Source organism: Colossoma macropomum, unplaced genomic scaffold (assembly GCF_904425465.1).
Source record: "Colossoma macropomum unplaced genomic scaffold, Colossoma_macropomum, whole genome shotgun sequence".
NCBI lineage: Eukaryota > Metazoa > Chordata > Actinopteri > Characiformes > Serrasalmidae > Colossoma > Colossoma macropomum.
In genome coordinates, this window is record NW_023494796.1 from 16,049,305 (window position 1) to 16,074,640 (window position 25,336).

The following is a 25,336-nucleotide window of genomic DNA, read 5'->3' on the forward strand; positions in this document are numbered from 1 at the left end:
CCTTGTCCAGACTTTCTACTTCCTTTCAATTATTAGTTTTATTTCTTTAAGCTACTGCAACTTTATTCTGTTCCATTTCTTTAACTCCATGTCATTACCAGGCCTTCACATGTTTCAATGTTAACATGTTTATTTTTTTCTTTTAATGTTCTTTTTTGCTGGTATTTATGTAATTTGTGTATAAAATGTGCTACATAAATAAACTTGTCTCGCCAGTGTTAAGTCAGAAGCTGAACCTAGTGAATGTTTTCAAACGTGTTTGTGTGGTTTTCGTTTTTACTTTAACAGTCCAGTTAAATGACCGCACATTAACTCTTGCACAGACTTCTGGACCAGTACAGTGCTCCTCTGTTTCTGCTCAAGAAGATTTTCTCTAATGTAAAGGCACTTCTACTTGAGTGTTTGTTTTTGAGTACACACCATTACCAACCAAAACAGCCATAGACAACAACAATTCATTCAAATCAGCCAATCAAAATAGCTCAGAGGTGGCGCGAGACAGCCTGTGATTGGTAGGTTCAAGTCTTATAGCCGTTTATTCTGGGAACATGGCATTTCCGCCCAGGGGACTCCCACACACTTGGCCGCTCTGCTGCCCACTCCGACAGTCCGAAGGAAAGTGGCAGTGATGGATGAACACCCTTAAGGCTTGGAGTTCAAAGGAGACAAAAACGAGGCCAAAAAGAGACCAGGCTGCTAAATATTGCACCACAGTTAATTAAAAGTGTGACACATTTTGTCCATTAAACACTTTCATTGTGTTTTATGGTTTCATCCACTTAATATAACATAATACATTGAACTCATGTCAAATCAGAAGCTAATTTTGCTATGGCAAAGGAACTTAACGTAAGTGTGGTCAGTTTGTATGTTCTAAATCCAATAGACTTTAAGAACCACCTTCAGAAAGATGCGTTCTGACATGTTCAAGCGTTTTTACACTCCTAGGGCTTTGCATCACATGGCATTCTCTTAGAGGATTTGAAAGCTGACACCTTGCACGGTTTATAAAAAAAGCAAAGCCCTGAAACTGTTCCAATAAGTACACGTTCTCCCAGTCAATTTGAAGAGCAGTCAACCAAGAAACAGCCTATGACAGCTCTGGCGTTTGACCCCAATAAATCAATAAATAAATAGGTGAAGGGGAGCACTTGCATCAGTTAGGCATGGACCATACCTCTGAACGCACTACTATATCATCAAGCCATGTCAACTGTAGGACAAAATGCCAACATTCGGCATCTCCACAAGCCTTTAAAATCCGTTACATGCTCTGGAAGTCAATCAGGACGTTACAGTGGCCCAAACAAGACTACATCCATCAATAACAAGCAAGGTCTTATACCTAGTGATGTCAAACGCTAACACGAACACACGTTTGACCCATTGAACCATCTGTAGTTCCAGCCTGAAGGCCAGCTGCTGTTGCTGTGACTCAGTGACTGAAGGCCTCCAATTTAGAAACAGTCTTTAAACAGCAAGTTACATTCATAGATCACTCAGCAGAGGTTATTGTAAGCTGATGGAAGGCCATGAATATGTTTTACAGTACTGAAGGTTGTCAAATCTTAAGTAAGCAAAACACAGCACTGATGTAGGCAAACTAAAAAAAATAAAAAAAATAAAAAAATAAGCTGCTGGGCTGAGAATCTGTTAATTTGCTTATTTACACTGGAAGACGACACATGAATTGCAAGCAAGAAGTCCAAACATTGGCCATTTCACATAATTCGTCAGTTAGTTTAGGTCTCTTGATACTACACACCACATTTTGTGCGTAAGCGTAAAGGAACAATTAGTTACTGAGCCAATCTGATTATTTTTATCTTTTATTTATCAACGCAGTCAATCAGTGACTAACTCAAGGACCCCTTAATCACTGAACAACGGACTACACCCATAGTTTCTGTTTCTCACTCGGCCTCGTTCTTACACAAAAGGTGATGTGAAACTCAAGATTCCACTGCCTTTCACCCCTTTATATATTTAAGCATATATTAGTCAGACATGCCACTTTTAAGCAGAGAAAAACGTGACAAGTTCAGAAAGCAGGAATCAAGAAACTGCTGTAGAATTATTCAGTTAAAAGTGAAGGCACCCAATTCCAGTAATGTTAGCCTAATAACATTATCCAAGCCAAAATAGCAGTTTCTCAAGAATTTACAACTCCAAAAAATAAACATGTCTGGATCAGCCAAATAAATGACAATGCAGCAGCATCAGCTTCACAAGGGCAAATACCAAAATAACAGTTACTAAACTGTTGCTATCGTAACAAAACACGTCTCTCTGAAACTGAAACTTACATTTTTATCCTACACTTTCCCTTGAAGCCCACTTAACATACATGTGGGTGGTTTTATGTACCAAAATTTTGCATGACCATTTTCACCTCTCTATCACGTCCAATTAAACAGGCTATTTAGTTACTGGGCCTTAAAGACCGATCCATATAAACAAGCTCTGCTCTGATCAGCCGTTCTGTACTGTGCCTCACTTAGAAAGCACTCGGTGCTAAAACACTCCTTAGAACTTCAATGTAAATCGGTGGAGCTGAACTGCTTATGTATTATTTCAAACTCCTTTACTGCAAAAAAGCGAGGGAAATGTCGTTTTCCACAAGATGGGCTCTTTTATACACTAATTTAATTCGCATTACTGTGTGGACCACTTCTACTGTCCATTGGTCATGAAAATTCCACACAATGCGACAGCAGCGACAAAATGATAGATCATTTATCCGTATTCTCACCTCCCATACAGACGTAGTGGATATTGTTCCAGACAATAAATTGTTCCTGTCCCAAGACTTTCATCTCAGCGTCACCGTATTCTCCTCTCTCTTTCAACACTGTTTTGTAAAGATCCACCTTAAGGGTAAACAAACACGGCTCTCATTCATACAGGTAGACAGAGTGGCCACACGCACACACACACACACCCAAAACACTCGCTCAGTAAACAGAGAGAGATTCTGAAGTGTGTGTGCATTAAGCTGAGTCACTGATGAATAAACTGTGTGTCTATGTGTGTGTGTGTGTGTGTGTGTGTGTGTGTGTGTGTGTGTGTGTGTGTGTGTGTGTCTTTAGCTTACTCCGGCGGTCGGAACAAGCGGTATGAGCACACAGACGGTTAATCTTCAAAAAGGACTGTCTAATGCATCACTGAACATCATTATCTCATCATTATATAATTCACCTGCCAGGGGATGAATCAAGGGGTTTTAAAGCGACGTGTCGTTATTTTAACTCCAGAAGCTGTACTTAAACACCATTCAGACAGGATTAGTTTTACATGAAAAGGTGGGGTAATGTAATTATTACTGCCGTTTCTCAGTCATTTCAGTCAAGTCTGAATCATTTAGTACTTTAAAAGTACTGCGCACTCCATCCAGTGCCTTTTACCTACAATAAAACAAACTGTAGAAGCGACACCAGCTTACATTAATCTCAAGCCAATTGACATGTTGGTTGTTTCTGTGGAAAAGGTGGTTGTGTGTTTTTTTTTTTAAATATGGAGGTCTGCAGCTGAAATCGAGCTGGTCTGTAATGTTGTGCCGCAAGTTTATGACTTTGACCACTAAAACATGTGAAATGAAGTAAAGAAAAAAAGAGATCTTGACTTTTGGCCGTAAATTCCACAAACTAAAGAGTCACTTAAAGAGGAATTTCACTGACATTTCAAAATAAATGCATAATTCAGCAGTTAAGTTGTAAAAGTCCCTCAGAGTGGTTTGATGTGAAATTCTCCATTCTAGAGAAATTTACCAAAAGACTTTCCTTACAGTGGTGGTGACAGGAACCAGGGTTCGTAATGTCTACAACGTAAACTTAGCCGGTTTACTTTATATTCCGAATGGCCAGTGAACCGACATGTATTTTTAAAGATTTCATACGTAATGTTGATTATGATAAAATGGTGGTAAATCTGTAACAAATTTCCTTTGGGTACTATTTGGCCTTAGAACACACTGCATGTATCCCCCACCTTGAATCTATTTAAAAAAACATGTTTCAAGCCAAAACCTTCCCAGAACTGTTGTAAAAATGTCGGGCATCAATGTATTCATAAGCACTTAGTGTAATTACTTGTGAGGCAGCTTTTAAAAGCATTAAACTCTTTAGATGCCTGGTTTCTATCACCACTATTATGAACAATTCTAACTCTCCAAGTTTCTCTATTATGGAGGAAGAGAGTATTTCACACTAAACCACTCTAAGAGTTTATATCCGAACCATTTAATAGCATTCACTACAGAGATGACACAATGGTGGAATTGCCTTTTAAGACAGCTAGTTAGATTAGTTGACGGTTTTGACGGTTTTAACGGCTTCTGCATTTTGTTTTTCTGATGGAAGTGTGTAAACTGAGTAGACACACCCATCTTTAATTTCTTATCCTTTGCGAAATGGTTAGAAATATTACAGACCTTCTGAGGTAAAACCACATAACCCCACCTCCCTACGTGAAACTAATCCCATCCAAACAGCACTTTAAAAACAGTAAAAATTTGATACTGCTTTACATCAAAGAAGACACTTAAAAACACGGCAATAGCCCAAAACACTGGTGCACACATTAACAATGGAAAGAAAACAAGTTTTTTTACCTTATATAACTAGTGCAATCATGTTTGCTATGATGTTTCTGAACACATAGAAAACTGCATTCTGAAGGGCTTTACAATGCAGATTAAAGGTTAATGGAAATATCGATGGGACGATTTAAATTAAATCACTCACACATGCCACTTTTCGCTACTTTTCCCAGAGGCTTCACTTCCGTTTTTGAGATTAGAGAAAGATTAGAAGAGACAGGAGTAGTAATTCAAACTATTACGACTCTTCACTGATTTACTGCATGTTTCGATGTCACTCCTACTGTAAAAGAAATGGCTGTCATACCATTTACACTGAATTGCAAGTTGTTTACTCATTTTGACACAATTACTGTCCTTTACAGTGTCGTTCTATATGTTGACCTACATACAAATGAACATATACATTTGCAAATGTTTGCTTATCACCAAAGCAAATACATCTGAATTTAGTCTGTGTTAGACATAGGGAGAGTTCCCAGACAAACAAATTACTCCACATCTTGACTTTCTCATGAAATTAACTTTTGGACACAAGCTTACACATTTAGTCTGCACTGCCTTTAGGATATCACTGACGTAGCAGACTTACAAAGTAATAGGTAGTGTGTCTGCTAAAGGATCCACCTAGTTAATACTATAGCTTTATGGGTACCTTACAAATATAGTGGTAACTCTTTACAATAAAAGCACATTATTTTTCTCAAAGATAAAAAAGCTGTGATTAGATGACTGACAGTTCAAGGTGGTCTACCAGGTCTTTCAGGCATCCCCTTATCTCTGCATCTTTTAATCATTTTTTGGACTCCAGTTTTGAGAACAGTTTCACTTGTTTTCTTTTGACTTTCCCCTTCCTTATACAAGTGGATTTTATCTAACCTCCTCAGAAAGGAATAACTTGTATTCAACAGCCGGTTTGGTTTAATTGTAAATTAAATAAATGAAAGGGGGTCTCTGACTTTGGCACAGGATGTCCTATTGAAGCTACGGTCACTGCCATTACCATACTGTGAGAAAATTTTCCTGCACCACAACTCATCTTGAGCCGAGTATGGTTGCATATTACCACAGCAAGAATTTTTCTACTGTGGTTGTTTCTCTCACTAACTCGCTCAGCCCTTAAACAAGGGCCTCATTCACCAACTGTTCTGAAGAAGAAATTTCTTCTTAAAACCCACTTACGCAGTTTTCTCAAAGACTGTCCAATGCTTTCTTGTGGGTGTGAACAATTCTGCGGTTTAAGAACGTGTCATGAATCTGATGTGGTCTTTTTCTTAGGAGCTTTTTTAACCCTTTCAACTCCTTGAGACCACCGGTGGTTCCAAAATGCACTTCGTCATATTACTTCATAACCTTAATATTTCATAAGCTACATTCAAAAGGTGGGGGTCATATGAGAGCTGTAACTGTCTTCTTTCCAGTCAAATAGATGGGTAATGTAATTTTAAACCCTTATAATAAAAGAAGCTGAACTCTCTGTTTTTCTGTCTACTGAAAGTCGACCCATTTTTCCACAAGTCTGGGCTATAAACTATAAACAGATGGCGTCTCTTCAGTGATCTGCTCTGTAAAAATGATTTTAGTAAAAAAAATACAGAAAATAAAGAGCGTCTAAGATTTTTGGCTTTCAGCAGTAAATTGTAAGAGTATAGTAATATGTGTATGATCACAAAAACACATGTTCTGTTAATTTGAGGGGAACTTTTGGATAAAATAAAAATTTACATTTGTTTCATTCAGTTACTGAATAATTTGCCTTACGATTTGGTCACAGTAAACTCAGATGGAAAAACCAAAATATACCCTGAAGAATAAGAGGTTAAGAACTAATTTAAGAAAAAACTTAAGAAGATATTCGTGAATAAACTGGGCAGTGCAGCCCCTGATTTGTTGAAACCTTTCATGTTAGAAGCTGACGACAACACATCCACGGTTCCAGTGTTCCACTACTGAAAAAGAAGCCCTAGCGCCCCATTACTGCCAACTTTATCAGGTCTAATCCTGCAACAGGACTGACTCATCTTGAATATGTAACCAAAATCACCAGCTCACTTCAATGTGTACATATTTATGCTACTTCCTTGCTTCCACATCACAACCTCTCTCAGGACATAACAGTGACAAATGACACCAAAGGTGAGCAGGCATCAAGCTAGAAAGCTAATTGTTGCTAAGCATCATTGTTTGTGGCTGTTCTAAGCATACGTGCGAGGTGTACAGTGATGAATGATCTATAGCGTGAAATTCTCTAGAGTGCCTCAGTGGTCAAGGATAGCAGGTGGGGAGCACACGCCAGTACCAGCTGGATGATTTAGGGAACAGGGCTTTTAGCATGACTCAGAATAATGCCTAAGAATAATCCGTCAGAATGAAGAGGAGGCTAAAGGTTGGGACGTCAGCGCAGCACTTCTGCATTGGCCAAATGGCAGTTTGGACAGCGGATATCGTAACTGCTGAAATATCTACAGCATTCTGACTGTATGAGCTTTTTTGAATGAAGGCAGCAGCTGCCCCTGACTACTGGGCAAATTCCAAACTCGAACTTTGACCCTGAATTACACACATTCCAAAGACACCACGAAAGGGTCACACCACAGGCTAAGCTGAGAAATGTTCCCTGTATACGTGATTGTGCAGGCGTGTGCTCATGTTTGTGGTTGCAGTGAAGTTAGTCAGCTAGTAGGCATGAAAGAAGCTCAAAGAAACTTATCTTGCAGTTGAGCAAAGCAATCAGCAGTGATTTTTAAGCAATACGGTTTAGAATAGCTGTGCTAAAACATGTTTTAAGGTGAGGACTGCAAGCTCTGGGAACAGGCAATAAGATGAGTCACTGTTAACGTGATAAACTGTAAGAATACACTTTTCTGAGTACATCATGCAGAGATGGCACAATAAAGAGCTGGTCAATGGGACAATAATCAATATCGCGATAAATTACGTCACAATATGCTTTTCTTAGCGTATTGAGGATAAAACCAGTGCATCTAGAACACTGAGTGCATGTTTCATTAGAATGGGAGAATACTTTGTCCTGTTCAGTTGGATCGAGTGCAGTGCAGTTTGTAAGACACTAAATGAAAATCAACTGTACTCTGTTTTTGAGTTTTTACTATTCTAACTTAGAGATCAGAAAAAATATTGTATGTATCATGAAAATATCTTGAAGTATAGTCATATTATATTGTGCCATGTCGCCCACCAAAAACACAATAACACTTTTTCTTCTTCAATATCAATAACGAAACCTTAAATATCAGCCAGTACTGAACTGATATTTCATATTTTTAAAAACACAAGCTTTAAAATTAGCATTTCAAAAGTTCACATTTAGGTCATCATTCTCAAACTACTCAAACACTCTACTACCACACAGAATTGTTACTGTGCACTATTTTAGGCCATATTTGATCAATATCGACCTGATTCCAATATCCATTGCAGGGCCCCAGGCTAACTTTTCCACTGGTCGCACTGGTGCTACCAACGTTCTCAGCTGGTCACACCAGCTTTGATTTGGTCGCATCATTTTTTGTTATTAATCCTTTAATGCTGATGAACAGTTGTCTACCCTAGTTTCGCATTGATGTAAAGATTGACAGCGACTTAAGACCTTGTGAAATATTTTAATCTGAACATTGTTCCTCTGCCACGAGCAGTGGCAGACAAAAGAGATCGTCTTGTTATTTAACTTAAAAAAAAAATGCAACAAAAATATTATCAAATAAAAGCAATGCATAACAGCATGTTTTTACATGTACTTTGTGTTTTCACTTTTAACATTAATTTAACTGCCCTTCTGAAATTCAACTCAGTTGGGTCTCCTCAGTCATTGCTGTTAAAAGTGACTTTTCTTCCTTCTCTGGCTCAGTCAGTGTCTCTCTGACTGCACTTGCCCTCTCCCTGCAGCCTGCACCCTCATCATTAGTTGTGTCTGAGTCAGAACCTCTCGTTGGCTCTCCCTCTCCACCACAGTAAGTCGGAGAAAGGTGGAGTGGCAGTGTTCTCACTCTGAAATTGCTCCAATATAGCCAGGCAGTCCCCCCCCCACACTACCTCTGCGTGACGTGAGTGATGCAGCAGTAACTCCACAGCTCGCACGTCGCAGCACTTATTGCAACAAAGTGCTACAGATATTGCACACAGCATGTCTTGTGTCATCCATTTTGCTGTGCGAATGAGGAAAAGGATCATGTCAAAAGCACATACGTTTATTTATCCTCAGCAGTTTTCTAGCTTGTGACTCCTCCGTCGATTCACGCATAAACCCTCCCGAAAAAGTCTGTTTACCACAAAATGTTTAACTAGTTTTTCATTTAATAACAACCATGAATTCTAAAATGTATGAAATAAAGTGTGTACTGTCTTGTCAATAAGAATGCATCATATGGCGTGGATACAGAGCGCAGCGGTTTCTGACGTGTGAGCGAGGAGCAAAAAATAGAAGACCGGGTGCAGAGCTGGAGCGATTATAGAAACGCGAGGAGCGGAAATGTCTGCTGCTACACTCCACTCAAATGCACAGCTCTCCCCCAGCCTCCTCCTCTCTCTCTCCTCATTTTGATTAGTCAAATAATCAGCAATAGACCGCTTCATCTTTGAAACACGGTATCTGGACTGCAAACTGGATTGTTTAGTGCGTTTCATCATCAGTGCGCTGTGCACATGTATGTAGCTGATGATGAATGTGTAGGAGGGGAGAGAGTGCAGGTAGAGAGAGACCGACCGAGCCAGAGAAGAAAAAAAAGAAAAAGTACTACTTTCAACCACAATGGCCGATGGAGTACCCTAAACAGCCTAACGATCATCATGCACTCGCACAAATGCGACCGTGTGAATTTTTAACTCGTGCACTCTCAAACACGAACACAAATTTAAACCAATTACAGACAACCTGTAAATAACGTTAAGTGCACAGTAAATGCTTAAAACAATAACAAGAAGCTGATTTGATTATTTTATTGTCTTATTTCTGAAATTCTGTTTGATTTTTTCCCTTCGTTCCATCTTAAACAGTATACTGAACTGTAAAGTAGCCCACTCAGTTTCTCATAACGTTTTAACTCCTTTACAAACCTCAGGCATTTCTGTCACATAGCCCACCAACTGACTCTACTTCCAAATTGACATTACAGGTTTATGCCACTGAAACCAAGCATAAGATGATCTGTCCCCTGCCTGTGTTTGTGGTTCACCCTTCAAAAGCGATACCCTCTTCCTATTCAACCTCTTCCTGCTAAGCTAGGACTACATGTCTTTTAACTACTTTGTTACTGTTTAAGGGCCATCCTTAAAACTGCTATACTTATTACGACAAGAATGTTTATGGGACATTCTTCAAAGGAGAATATTTTGATCTTTGATTAAACTACTGATGTAAAAAAAAAAAAATACATCAATGTCCATATTGTGCCAATCAGCATGCAGAAAAACAGCATTCATATAATTCATATAATTTATTTCGTATATAATTAAATTTTATGTTAAATTATTCATTTTTAATTTTTTCAAGTTTAATTTTTATTATTTTTTAAACCCAATTTTCTTTGTTGCAATGTGTCCACATTATAAAAAAAAATAAATAATAATAACTGTTGATTCTTTTTACTTCAATGTTCACCCTGTAAAATGTTATGTGGCACAAATAAAAAGAAATATTGCATTGAAGAGATACAATCGCAAAATGCTATATTTTGCACAAAATACATGTTTCAATTAAAACCTTTAAAATACTTAGTTTGACAACATTACACAGATGATGAGATGAAAAATTTGGGATAAAGTATATTTTTTACAGCTTGATCTCCAAATCTTACTGTATTACGGTACTCAAAAAAATATATGAAACCAATTAAGTCAGTCAGGTTTATTTTTAATTATTCAGCCAGGCGTCAGTGTTTGCATAGTCATTTTAGTCAAGGCCCTAGTACTTGTTATGTTTGTGAGAACAGCCCAATGCATTAAACATCTCCAGTATTAAAAAAATCTAACTTATTTTCAGAATAGCAGTGCTTTGGGCGATTTTGGTTTGCGGGTTGTTAATGGCAGCATTTTTGCATTCCTTTTCCATGTTTTTCAGACATTATGCAGGGAACAGCATCATTTCCATACCACAATTATGAGGTATTACCACTATACCACCCACGATTAGAGTACAGGTTATCAAAGCAGAGTTTTTCAGCCATGATTCATGAAGAAAAAGTGGATAGCAAAGCCAGAGTAAGAGCCTGATTACAATAGCAAAGAGAGCATGTGAGTCTATATGTACAGATCAGCACTGACACATCATTTCTAAAGCGGGAGAGAGGAACAGAAAGACACTCATGTCAGGATTTCAGACACCAAGTCCCCCCCCCACCCCCCACCCCCGCCTCTCAGGGGGAATGCAGTCTCAGTTTCTCCCTGGTACTATTTGTGCAAACAGGGATAAAAAATCTTTCCCCAAAATACTTCATTCAGGTTTTTCACATGACACCCTGCAAAACCAAAAGTCTGCTGTTCTGGGAAAAGAGAAGAGATACCAAAGCTGGGTCATCAGGTGAGGATATGTTTATAAAGGGCCTTTTTCAGTCAGAAGCGGCTCGTCTCTGCCACTGCAGTTCATTCAGTTTTACAGCTTTTAATAAAAAGAAATGTAACTGAGGCCAGTTTCCCAAGAAATACAGACAAGCTAATTTAAACACTGTTGCAAAGAGTAAATAGACTTAACTAGATTTATCACACCTGACAGCCTCTCAACATAGTGTGATTCGGAAGGAATACAACACTATTTAATTATTTACTAATTAATACTTCATTGTTGCAATAATTTTATCACGTCTTTAACAGCAGCGCTTTACGTAAATACAATTACACCAAAACATAAATAAGGGACAAGATGCCTATTAGGGACAACGTAAGCTTTAGATGTGTCAGTGAAAAGAATGACTGAGTTTCTCAGAATTTAGGCCAACTTAGACCACTTGAGAGGAAAAAGTCGGCAGAACATACTATCACTGAAGCTTAGTGCAAACGGATTCACTCTGCAGATTAAGGAAAAGCATTTCTTGCACATTTATAGCTTTACAACTTAAGCTGCTGGAAACCTACATAAAACTACACTTTACTTAGGCTCCTGCAACTCACTTGAAACTCATTTGAGACTCAGACGAAACCTTGCAATTCTTTAAACTTTGTGAAACAAGTTAGATGAAACAGCCAATCAAAGCGCAGATGACGTGCCATAAGAGTACATGTAATTATTACTTCAAACAAATTTACTGATTTCAATCAACACACTGTAGACAAGAAAATCGTGGATGACTTCTTGGCATAATGTTGCTTATTTGCTAACATTAACTTGATAACTACTTGTATAAGTGACTGCCAACATCGCAGTTTGTTCCTCATTGTGGCCTACACCCCTACGTTATTAAAATCTCATCTACTGACATAAAAAAGATACAAAGACTCAACGCATTGTAGATGATTTAATATCTAACCACCACAACATGATGCATGAAAAATACTAGCGACTATCACGAACTACATTAGCTTGCAATGTTATTAGCCAGTATTCCAGTATTGGTAGATGACTCTTGGGCTTTAAGTAAAATTATCAAGTGTGTTGCATGCAACTTCATTTTTGAATTGCTTTGTCTAACTGTCAAGCTGTATGAAAATTGTGTCATAAAAGCTTAACAATTTAGCGTCAGCTTTAGGCAGTCTACACACAGACTAAAACATGCGCAACTCACCAAGAACGAGTGCTGCAGACGAATGTTTGAGAAATACTCACTCGTTTCAATAATGTGTCACTCAAGAAGACGTTCAGCTTTAAATCTCAAATTAGATGACGCAAATTGGCGAGCTGGATTCGGTGTTGTAACAGCAGAAAGCACTTCTACAAAAACATGATGCAAGCTGCTTATTCACCATGCTTGCAGACTGGCTTGTTGAACTAATCTTGAATTGGAACCTTAAATTGTCACTTTAAATGTTTTAATTTTGGCTTCATACATTATCTATTCACCTTTCATCCCTAACTCAGGATCAAAAAGATTCAATCTCCGTAAACCTATCCTAATGAATTCAGTTACATGAACACAGAGGATGTAATCCTAGATAAACATAACAATTATAATTGTTGTCACCATATACAGACCATATACAGATCTGGTGACTATAAGGCCAATGAAGAACACTGAACTCATTGGTCTAGTCATAAAACCAGTTTGAGATGACTTTTGCTTTGTAACACGGTGCATTATCATGCTGGATGTAGCCATTATAAGATGTAAACTGTGGCAATGAAGGGATGCACACCATCAGCAACAATACTCAAATACCCAAAGTGTGCCAAGAAAACACCATTACACCACCTCCACCAGCCTGGACTGTTGACACAAGGCAGATTGTGTCCATGGATTCAAGGTGTTGGTGCCAAATTCTGACCTAACCATCTGGGTGCCTTAGCAGAAGCTGAGATTCATCAGATCAGGCTACGTTTTTACAGTCTTTAACTATCCAGTTTAAGTGAGCCTGTGCCCAGTGCAACATTAGCTTTCTGTTTCTGGGTGAGAGAAGCAGAACCTGATGCAGTCTTCTGCTGTTGTAGCCCATCCACCTCAAGGTTCAATGTGTAGTGCTCACTACAATTGTGCAGAGTGGTTATCTGAGCTACCGTAGCCTTTCTATCAGCTCAAACCAGTCCAGCCATTCTTCTCTCATTGACAACGCATTTCTGTACGCAGAACTGCCGCGCACTGGATGTTTTTCCTTTATTGCACCATTCTGTTGTGCATGAAAATCCCAGGAGAACAGCTGTTCTAGAAATATTCAAACTAGCCTGTCTGGCACCAACAATTAGCCACAGTCAAAAATCACTGAGATCACATTTTGTTTTCATTCTGATGGTTGAGGTGAACATTACCTGAAGCTAGTGGCCTGTATCTGCATGTTTTTATGCACTGCTACCACATGATTGCATGAATGAGCAGGTGTACAGGTGTTCCAAATAAAGTACTTAGTGACCGCATTTTCTTCCTCTTGATCCATCTTCAATAGTGTAATTTTGTATGTGCTGAATAAAAAAAAATAGTTGGTTCACTGCATTTGTTCCAACTTGTTCAAACCTCCATAAACCACCAGAACACACAATCTCTAATGAAAACATGTCCAGGTATCGCCCACTCTTAACTTACTCTGAGGTGTGTTTAAAAAAACAGCACCAGAGCTTTAAGTTTCAACCAATTGTTCTCAACCTCCCTCTTTCCTTCTTTATTTTTTCCTCTACAGTCTTCAGCGCAGTTCGCCCCAGGCTTTTTTCCCCCCGTTTCCGCTGGCGACAGCCGCGCCAATGCGAGAGTCATTCCACAGGAAATGCCACCATACTCCACACCTCCACTCACGTACACACAAATACACAGCAAGAGAATACTTCTTACACAGTACGCTGAACCTGACCCAGAAAACGCACCTGAGCATCAAACTGTCAGGAAGACACTCACGCAGGTGGCACAACATGGAAAAAAAGACTAGCGTTTTGATCACACTGCAACATAATGTGATATCCCTAAATACAAATATACTAAAAAAAAAAATGGAGAATCAACAGTTAACCATTCCAGGTGCCAATTTCTGAGCAATCACTGAGTTTTCATTATGCTGTATTATAGAAAATCAAAAAATATACAGAACAACAAAACAGCGAAGCAACATCACAAGAATCAATCATTTTAACACAGAAAAAATATTAATGTTAAGGTTTCATTTTCAGTTTAGTAGAGCATTCAACATTATACATCTCCTTCAGTTCATAACACACTAACCATGAGTAAAATAAGCTTACATATACTCAATTGAGGTTAAAAGCACTGCATGCACTATAACTAAAGAATCTTTATTGCCTCCAGTCTGTTGAAGGTATTGTTCACTGACTGAGCACACTGAACTGAGAGGCTCAAACTGAAAGATACAATCCTTAAACATTTAAGTTTTAATAGGGTGACAGTGTGACTCGAAATGAGAGCTTTAGCACTGCCACACATGAATGAGAAGTCAGACAGTGCACCTTTTTAATTAACTACTCTAGCCAGCGTTCGCTAAAACCACAAAAAAAGAAAATTTATTCGACAAATAATACATTATTTATCATCTACAGAGCACAAAAAAACCTGCGTACAGGATGAGTCATCACCTTCTGTCACTGAACTGGTTAGCTACTGTTTGAATTTTAGATCATGATAAACAAACACCTGCATAAGCTGCTAAAATGTACTGAATTGTGCTAGCAAAAGTGCACGAGTACATTTGTTTGTGTAGCATTAAGATTAATATCAGGGGAAAAGACCCTTTTTTTCTTCCCCCCAGTTAACCAAATATTCGTTCAAAACTCTTAGATACTTGAAAATCATAAATAGTCAGCATGCACATGCCTAAATGTGTCATGGTTAAACATAAGGCTGCATTATTTTGACCAAAATAATAAACTCTTATTGGATTACAAGAATACTTTAATCAGAGCTTCAGATTAACACCGTCACGTCGTCCCGGAGACGACAAAACAGACACAGGACGATGTTTAAACCATTTCTGGGAGGCTTCAGGCATGATTAAAATTAACACTTAATGTCTGTAAAACAGTCACAAAGTCATGACCGTGCCAGCCATCCACACCCACCATAAATATAACAAGGTTTAAAGACAGCATAATGCTAATTCCATTAGCAGGTCGATGGGAATTTTTGTGTAATATTAGCATTAAGCTAACAATTATAGTTGTTCACACTTCTATTGTATGCGTTACCTTAAACACGGATAATTAAAACCTGAAACAAACATTTAAGTTAGATGTTCTTACTTTCACAGTCAATCTAGGATTTTTCAAACACGGCAGTAACCTAGAGACTAGCGGAGGGTTTGCTGTGGTCAGTGATTTGCCAACAATGTCTCGTAGTGCCCGAACACTGAAGACCCGAACTGCGTTCCAGGGCACAATGACGACTTTACTCTATTTATTTCTAGGGCAGCCATAAATTAGGATAAACCCAATGTATATTATAATTACTGCTAACTAGATCCATTACAAGGCATCTGAACACAATCTGAATTTACATAGATGTTTTGAATTTCAAGAATGCAAATCGTTACACGGAATAGAGGGAAGTTTTAAGCCATCACATTTAGTTACGGAGCTTTTGATGCACATACTCTCATTGACACTGTACACACATAAATGTATTTATGGACCGTGGATGCGTTTGTATGCTAAGCGTGTATTCTGTGCATTGCTGTCTGACATTTGTTACTCTTATTATGGCAGCATAACAATTCTATTGAAAAAAAAAAGCAGTTTAATATTCTGGATGTTTATTTTATACTTTGGTACAGCTGATGATATTTTTCGAAGCAGGATGTGGAGTACTGTTACTACCCAGCGCATGTAGTAGAACTACCAAAAAATAAAGGTGGAATGCTGCTCACTATTTCCTGTACAGAGTGAAAGGGGAGTAAAAATCATATACAAGTAATTGGACATGTGAAGTTATAGCAAACTTTAGCTACCTGACGCATTGCTAACCTAGCTGCGATGTGGTGCAAGGTACCTTACAGTACTGTGTCATATCTGTTTTAGTGCAAAATGATACGATGTTTGATGTGAGACGATGCTGCCCTACAAATACCAAGACTCCAGGAAGAATTATGCAGTATTTAGGGCAACAATATAGTGTATCGCATCCAAACTGAGACCCATGCCTAATGACTGATAAGAGCTCACTTGTACTTTGCAGCCTTCTGCGATGCCAGTATGGTAAAGGCCAACAAAATATAATTAGCAAACACAAACCACACACACACATAATACATGTGAGGCTTCACACAGGATAAGAGCTGTCTGCTGCACTTTGGCATATAAACAGTCTGTAGACTGCACCACTAAAAGCATGAGAAAAGGAAGGTTTCAGCTCTCACTGCAGGCAGCTTCAACATATCTTACTGCGCAACCTCACCACACTGACCAAATAAGTGTGAAAGCACTGAGTGTGAGACAGTGTGCAAAACAGAGACTGTGGGTGAAACCACGCTGCAGCTTGTTCTCCAGCTTGTAGCGAGACACAGCTGCAAAAATGCTGCACTTGCCGTTTCCTCCGTCTATAAACGGCACCTTACAAAGTGACTCACTGGTGCCAAGCTAAAACTCATTTCATGTTCCATTTAACTGAGCAAAACGACGTGTGTGTTTTCTCAGATTTAACGCATGTCGCTTTGCCGTGATAACACTCAGCCCTTGTTTCTAGAACAATCCTCTCAGCTATCTGATTGGCAGATCACCGCGATAAGAACCTACTTTCGTAGGTGAGAGGAAGCTGAGATGTTTTGAACCTGTCAAGCATTGAAAGGAGAAAGTTGCACCAGTGGTAGTGGTATGTGTGTGTGAAGTGCCTACAGGGGAGGTGGGACTGGTCTTAAGGACCACCGAGACGTCTTAATCTTGTTGATCCGATTAGCTTCTCAGACAAAACACACACAAATTCTTTAGAGCTAGGTTGCGTGTTGAGGGACAGTGCTATAGAACTGAACAATGATGCTGTTGTTACGAGTACTTTGCAGCTTGCATGTGAGCTTTCTTCTTGCAAGGAGGCTGCAATGCTGCTTCTTTTGCATTTTAAGTGAAATCCAATGGGGAATCCACTGATACTTTGATCCAATGATTTGCACTGCCTGTTTTTTGGATTAAACTTCCCTTCTTTGGACTGAAATTGCTAAATGTTCCCCTTATTTCAGATAATTACAATTTAAACCACATATCTTTACGGCCGATTTCTTCAGAGCTAAAATGGCCAATTCTTTGGCCGATTTTATCAGCTCTCTCTTTTGTTTTTAAACCCGAAGCTCACACTGTGTGGGGCGAAACGAACACATGAAACACATTAAGCACATTTCCAGCACTTTCTAGTGGCCAAAGTTGGAAAACGAACACCATTTATTTGCTTTTTAACAAGCCAAACCAGAATTTTACATGCCAAAATTAAAATAATAAACTGGTCAGCAGCCAATTCCTTACTAATAGCCCTGAATATGTAAGTGTTTGCATCTTAATGAAAACTTTTCGCAAAGATAGTTTGATTAGACTCTGCTCAGAAATTTCAATCTACAAATCTCACACAGCTTACTGAAGTGTACAGATATCACAAACCAGGGATTCCCAATCCCAATCCAGGACCCCCCCTCACCCCCTAACACTACAGCGACATCTCAAACCCAAAGTTGCGGCCAAGTAAGGTGGTATTTCTGCAGTGATGTCTCTGAAGTCTGTCCCCAGATCCTTCAAGCGTATTTGAAAAATGCAGCCTTCATTTCCGAGAAACCAAAAGACTCAACTGGTGCACTTTTCGAGATCTTTATCATACAAAGTCCTTCACGTATAGTTCCAGTACAACTGGAAAAAGAGCACAAACAGATGCATGTGTGATTGAATTGAATGAAATGGAAATTTTTATATTTTTAGACAGAAGATTTACATTCTTTGCATTGCTTACATCAGTAAGTCATGGCTTGTTGGTACCAACAAGCTATGGACCATATCGAATGTGCATGAATGAGCAATGAAGAGGATCCTTCATGCACCAGTGCTTCCAAATCTCTCCTACACCGTTACAAATAAAGGATCTGTGCAGGTACATTTTTTGTTTATCAAGGTACAAACATGTAAATGTACCCTCAAAAGTACAACAGTGGGTTTAAGGTCCAATTGTGTACTTGTGTGAAGTACATATTTGTACCTTTTCATAACCTTTCAAAACAGAACAATACAATAGAAAAGCCTGGAGACGAGACGGAGTGTGAGTAAAATATAACTTAAAAAATATAACTTCAATGGATTATGCAACAATCATGTTCCCTGACTAAAAGGTACTGAGATGTACCCTTGAGGGTACCACCTCAGTGACAGTTTCATATCTTTTTTTCCTGAGAGTGTATGTTATCTGCAGCCTTCACTTTGGGACATGACTTACGCTCACGTTTTTCTCCCCATCTAACACACTTGCTTTAACTGGTTAACTAATGAATAAGCTCCATTTACTGGTTCTGGTGGATTAAGAGCATTTCACACCAGACGCTGTCACCGGGCTCTGCACAGTACGCTCCCATACTAATCACTGTAACCTTTCACACAGTGCGATATGCAAAAACATACTTTGGATCTATTCTTACTTATAATTTTCCAGTCTAGGCAAATACATCAAACATAGTTTAACTCTCCTAGGTGACAGAAATCCCCTTGTGCTGTGATTCCACATGAGTCTCCCCCTCCTCTGCTTTCTCTATAATCACTGAAGAACAGTAAAATTATTACATAGCTACACATAACATGATAGGAAAGCTAGCGACAATTACAGCAGCAAGTCAGGACTTTACTGTTAATCTCTTTCAAACAGTTAACAGCTAATTAAACAGCCATGTTCAAATTTACATAGAAACAACACAGACAATAAAGACAACTGCAGCTTGCATTACAGGAAAAAACACCGCAAAACCGCTCTCATGGTGTGTGTGCTGTGTCAAGTGTGAAAAGACAAGTGGCATGGGGGGGGGTTCCAGCTTTAGAGCAAGTAAACACAACCAGGTCCCCAGGACTGACTCTGGGAACCACTGCAGTAGGTATGCACAACTCCCATGCACTCGAAGCTCTTCCCATGCTGAAGTACGTCTACCCAAAACAGGTCAAAACGCCTTGAAAGTAAACTGATCATGCCAAACTGGGTATTTTTCCTTTTTCTTTTCTGCAAGATAAACTGCTGCTTTACTCATAAAATAAAACAAACAGCACTATTCATATCTATCTTTTCATTTAGCAAGCAGTTTCAGTGAGTGTTAAAGGTGTTTGACCCTTGCACTGCACTGACGTCTTAGCTTGTGCTCGCCTGGTACAAAAACATCCTGAATCTTCTAGGCTTTCGCATTCACTCCACTCCACAGATTCAGTCTGGCATTGTTCGAGCAGCGAAATGTTTGTGCTTAAGGGCGTCACTAGCTGAGTCAAGAGCTTGATAACTCAAACTCTTGCCCTGTCAGTACAAGAGTAAACACATCATCATCAAGAAAACGCTTTAAAATGCTGGTTTTCCCCGCCACAATCAGGTCCACCAGGCCTGCTATAAAAAAAGGCCAATCTCAGGAACTTCACCCATTGTTAGGATTTCCTCGTCAATTTCCACTAGAGATGTCTCGATCTGATTCACTCTCTCGCAATTGGCGTGATAACAAAGGCGCTGCGGAAACACTCCGCCAACCATCCTGCTTCACTCCTGGGATTCAACATTGCCAGTAATAACATGTCCAAAACAGCGAAATTAGTATATTTTGAAGTAACATGGAATTAACATATTCAAGACACCATACAAAGGTTATTTTGTATAAGAAGTCAAAATACACAAAAGACAGTAGTTACGAATGGGTAGCACTACATGTTTACCAAAAATGAAGTGATTGAGTATGTAGGCAAAATCATATAAATCAAATGTCATTCAACCTAGAGTCCGTATTTAATACACTACAAAACAGCTTTTAAAAAAATAAATAAGTAGAATGTCCATGTGCAAACTACAAATGAAATGATTTTCCTCCAGCATTTTAAAGTTACTGCCATCCTAACTGATCTAAACTGGATTGTTTTACTAATACTAATGTACTTGAGGTGTGAACTTTGAGAACTGATTTTAGAGAGAGAACTTCTTATTTAAAGGCTAATCAGGCCCAGAAACCTGGATTGTGAATGCCGAATATGCACCCTTCGCCTTCAGCATCGTCACCAATTGAACTGCTCCTATATCTCATGAGAACAAACTGACTTGTCTGGCCAGAGATACGGCTCCGTATGAGCCAAGTGCCAAACGAAGCGTTTATTCAATTCAGGATGTTTCTTTGAACATGTTATTGTTGGGCTAACACAACTGTTGATGGTGGTTCAGTGATAAACTACTCAGATTAAACAAAATTTTAGGGAAAAGTTTTAGCCACTCAAATGTGCAATGCTGTGTATGTATTATAGAAACTATAAAGCCCTCAAATCCATCAGAGTCATGTCGACTGTGTTTAACCAACGCTCCAACGACTCACAGGAATTTCTCTTGTGTGTGTTAAGGGCACTGACCACACATCCATTACAAGCAACAATGAAGGCTGTTCTCACAGCTTGGAAAAACTATAGGTGTTTCAGTACTGTGTGCTACAATATCACAGTTCCATTCAATTCAATGTTGTTTGTTTAACACTTTTTATAACAGACGCTGTCCCAGTGCATATTTCTGGAAATTCAGCACTCGAAAGAAAAAGTTCTCCGAAAATTAGAAAGAAACATTGAGAGGAACCATAAAAAAAAACTCTCTTCTCCTCTGGGCTATACCGGATAGTGGCGTTATGATACAAGTAGTACAAGTTTACAAGGACGATTAAACAGAAGCACTGGCATAATACAGAGGAAAGATCTGCGAGATAAGCCAGTTACTAATGTTAGAAAGCTGCCAGTAAGGTCTGGCAGAATAACATAAACAGGATGCTGAATATGGGAACATTGCATGTAAGGAGCTCAATGAGTGTGAGGCATGATTACAACTTCTAGAAACAGTTCATGCATGTGTTGTCAGAGTAACATAGAAGTACACAACCTAAAGAGCCGTGAAATCTAACACGGATATTTTAAGTATGTAGTATCAAGAAGAACGTGTTTTTAGTCATCCACAAATTTTGACCGCAAACAATCAGATATTTTTTGAGATTCACCTTGATTTTGTTGCACAAGAGTAACGTTTTTCATTATAAATACATTGGTGTCTGTAATACAACACCGTTTTAAAACATGTAAACAACTCACAGTGAGAGCTAGCCAGGCTGAAGAACAGCAACCTCATGGTGGTGTTGTAACAGAGTGTTACAACTAGGCCTCCATAAGGTAAACAATGAGCAAAGCCAATAATTGCCATACAAATTCAAAATCAGCTGATTTTTCGGAGGTCTTTATACACAGATTTATCAAAAATGTACTACAGATGTCAACTTTACCATGCTCTCTTTTACTAATCTTATTTAAAGCTGGGTTTTATGACTTTTGTTGGAAACAAGACAGAATTTCAATTATAGTTTTCACTATGAGGTCGGAACATTTGCACTCACCTCATTTTTACCTTAATTGTTCATAAACAGTAGATGCTAGAAGCAATATCTGTATTTTCATTTACAGCAGAGACGTGTAGGTAGGGATCAACACTGCCCATTGCATGGTGCCCCTCATATTTCACGTTTTAACCACTAACTTGCAGACCCTGTGTGCTGAGTGGCCACATGTCTTGGAGATTTTTTTTTGCACTTTCCTTTTAATAAAACATCAGCTCACAAATATCTACCATTAATAACAAAATAACTACTTTATGCCCTCCCCAACGACATTCAGAGCCTGTCTGGTCAGACATGTAACTGTATCAAACCAGATTTTGTTAGAATTCGCCAACTGTTACATTAACGGTACCACTACGATAGACAACGTGACGATGTGACAAAAAAATTCTCACTATAACTCTGATCATTTCTTCGTAGCCTGCAATGACGGCTGGGTTATTAGATTACGTCTTTATTGCCAGAATTCATGAAGCTGGAGTATGACTTTGAGAAGGATGTGATGCTCTGTCCACGACAAAGAGACACCAAAAGTTCGATCTTTACTGGGAGTAACTCCAATATTCAAAAACATGTATGCAGCTTTCAAGTTACAGCACAACGATCCCAATGCCAAAAACTCAAATGACGAGCAAATCTGCCTATCTACTGCCCCTCTGTGTAGGTCACTTGTTTAAAAAAATTATTAATCTTGCTCAAATACTGAAAAAATGTGTTAGGTTTTGCCATATTCTCACCAGATTATAATACTCTTACAAACAGTAACAATAATAATAACCCTCTCTACTTCTGTATGGTGCAGCCACGGCACCCATTCTGTTATTACTGCCATCCACCTCATTCCTTACTGCCAGTCACCTGTATCATTTGGTGCCACTTTTTGTCTGACGTACTTGTCTAGCATGTGCAATATCCTTCTTGTATGTGCAATACCCCCCTCCCCCACTGGCTCCTGTGTACTTCTATTTATTGGTCTACTTGTATGTTGGTTCAGGCTGCTGTAGTATAAGAATTTCATTGTATTTTTTAAAGCTGAATACCTATGACCAGAAATCAATCTTCAATCTCATGAATTTGGTACTTGGCCTTACCAAAATCAGTTTCAGACTTTTGTACTTTGTCAGTCCATAAATGGTTAGTTCAGGTCAGCATTAAAGGAAACAGGCACATGTCTAGTTGTTCATTCATGTCAGAAGACACTGCTGGCAGGCACACATGCTGCACCCCGCATTCCTTCAATTCTGAATTTCTCACAGCCTTGCATTCCTGAGGGTTTTTTTCAAGCTCTCCAGGGCCTACGCGACAATGTACTGTCGCTTCTGGCTATGTGAGCGAAGTAGAAACATTGGGAGGAAAAGCTTGCAAAATAACGTGCTGTGTGTCACTATATTATAGTGTAATGTAGACGGATGTCATCATCAGACTGACTGGCTCTGGTTTAATCAGGGTGAGTTACGCTGGTCTGGAGTACTGAGTCAGAAGTGGAGCTAAAATAAGACCACATTCCAACCACGCCAAAAAACAAAAAAAAACAACAAAAAAAATCCCACCAGCTCTGTTAAAGGAGAAATCCACCAATTTTCCAGAAGTTCTGCAGAATTAAATGGTTGTGACGTAAACAAAGCCATTCAGTGTGGTTTGTTCTGTTGCTCTGTTCTAGAGAAACTTACTGAGTCAGAATTGACCACAGACGTGGTGACAGGAACCAGACGTCCACCTTCAAAAGCTCCCTCACAGAAAGCTATTATATGAAGTGGTTATGAATACACAGCCTGATGTCGAAGCCATTTTAATTCTAGTTTTGTGATAAAGTTTTGGAGTAAAACATTCTTATTCATTCATGGTGGAAAGACGTGAAAGGTATTTTAAGGCGAAACAGTACCCAAAGAAATCTTACTTTTTCAGATTTACCACTATTTTACCATCATCGACATTACATACAAAATCTCAGAAGACATGTAGGTTCAGTGGTGGTTTTGAATAGTAAATAAAATAGCTACATTTGTGTTATTGATACCAAGACCCCTGATTCCCATCACCACCACTGTAAAGAAATCTGAGTCTCTACAATAAACCACTTAACACCAAACCACTCTGACTTTGTTTATATCTCAACCACAGATTTATGCAGAAATTTTGAAAATCGGTGGAATTGCCCTTTACCAGTTCACCGTATCTGTGTTTGAGGCAAGCGAACTTAAAACATGGCAGTGAAATGAGGAAAATTCTTTCTGACCAATGTTTTACAGTCAAAAGCGACCACTTCTCCTGTGTTCGGTTATCACCAACATGACTCATATCCAGTAACGTAATGCTGAAGTTGGCTCCCCATCATCATTTCCGTTCCACCTTAAAAAGTAAATAGTGCCGCATCACACTCTGGCGCCGCTCCGTGCGTCAGAATGCAACTACTGCACCATTTAAGGTGGACTGGAAAATTCGAATAAGAAGCTCCTGAGTAACGGTAAAGCGGCTAAAATTAGCTTAGCTCCCTAACAAGATTTGCGAGTGGAAACGATGCTACAACTAGCTACGGTGTGGAAACTCCTTCTCGACGACTGCAGATGAATTTATCACGGTCTGAACACAAAGCAGGGAATGTAACTGATATTACCTGTTGCGTCCTCTCGGCCGGGCTCTTCATAATCGCCTGACGAAAGCTGTTGTCCACATAAGACGCCATTCTGTTACTTTGAAAAAATGCACGACTACCAGGCTGCACTGAACAATGAAAGGTTTCCTTCAGGCTCGGAGCATTTCCTCTAAGATATCGCTTTCGCCTGGCTCCGTGAAGCTCAAAAACAAAACTCTCACAGTTCCTCAAACGGGAGAAAAGGCTTATTGTGCGTCCAGGCCGGTTTCGGAGCCGGGGGCTCGAGTTGTTCCCGTAGCCTGAGGGCAATGGGGGCGTCCCCGCATCCAGCAGCTCGTTTCCCCGTACAGCAGCGCCGGGACTACTTTTCCCAGCTCATAACGCGGTCCTGGCCTTTGCCGAACATCGACAGTACAACTTTAAAGTGGAGAATAAAAACAGAAACTCAAAAACTGCTCTTCTCTTCTTTCTTGTCTGCTCCACTAACGGACAGTAGCTCTAGGCTACCGCTTTAGCATCCAGGTCCCGTGTCCCCGCATTGTTTTGTGGTCGGAATCGCGACTCTCCAGAAAAAGTACTTTAAAATCCAGCAATAAACTCTGCTGCTTCGCTCCGCGGCGTGTGGTCAGGTTAGTCACTCCCCTGCAGGTCAGTGACTGTTCAGCTGGCCTTCCCTACTCAAGAATAACGCCAAAAGTTTCCCTCAAAACCTCCTCAATGACTGGCCGGGCCGGGCGGGGTGATGCCCTCTCGGTAATGGGCGAGTCGGGGCCGTGTCAGCGGCGTGATTCATGAGGAGAAAGAGGGGGGGGGTGGAAATTAACCAGGAGAAGCAGGCTGTGCTGCTCCTCTAGTGGACAATCGTCGAAATTACACATACGAAACAGATTAAAGGGGAATTTAACCGAGTTTCCCCACATTTCTGTACAATTAAATCGCTAAGATGTAAACGAAGTAATTCAGAATGTCCTAATGTGAAATGTGCCATTTTAGAC

General features: G+C 39.4%; 1 protein-coding gene across 7 annotated transcripts in view; it reads right to left on the reverse strand.

Moving 5' to 3' along the window:
* si:dkey-253i9.4 (rap guanine nucleotide exchange factor 2) overlaps nucleotides 1–25,114 on the reverse strand; it is a 58,464-nt gene extending 33,350 nt beyond the window's left edge. For 5 of the 7 annotated variants that reach the window (XM_036582955.1, XM_036582952.1, XM_036582954.1 and 2 more), the window contains exon 1: nucleotides 24,363–24,431. In XM_036582955.1, the coding sequence (XP_036438848.1) occupies nucleotides 24,363–24,431 (69 nt within the window). Of the gene's footprint in view, nucleotides 1–2,752; nucleotides 2,963–24,362 lie in introns of those variants that run through there. The other 2 variants (XM_036582953.1, XM_036582956.1) reach the window with 2 other exon arrangements.
* Between the last annotated feature and the right edge of the window lie 222 nt (nucleotides 25,115–25,336).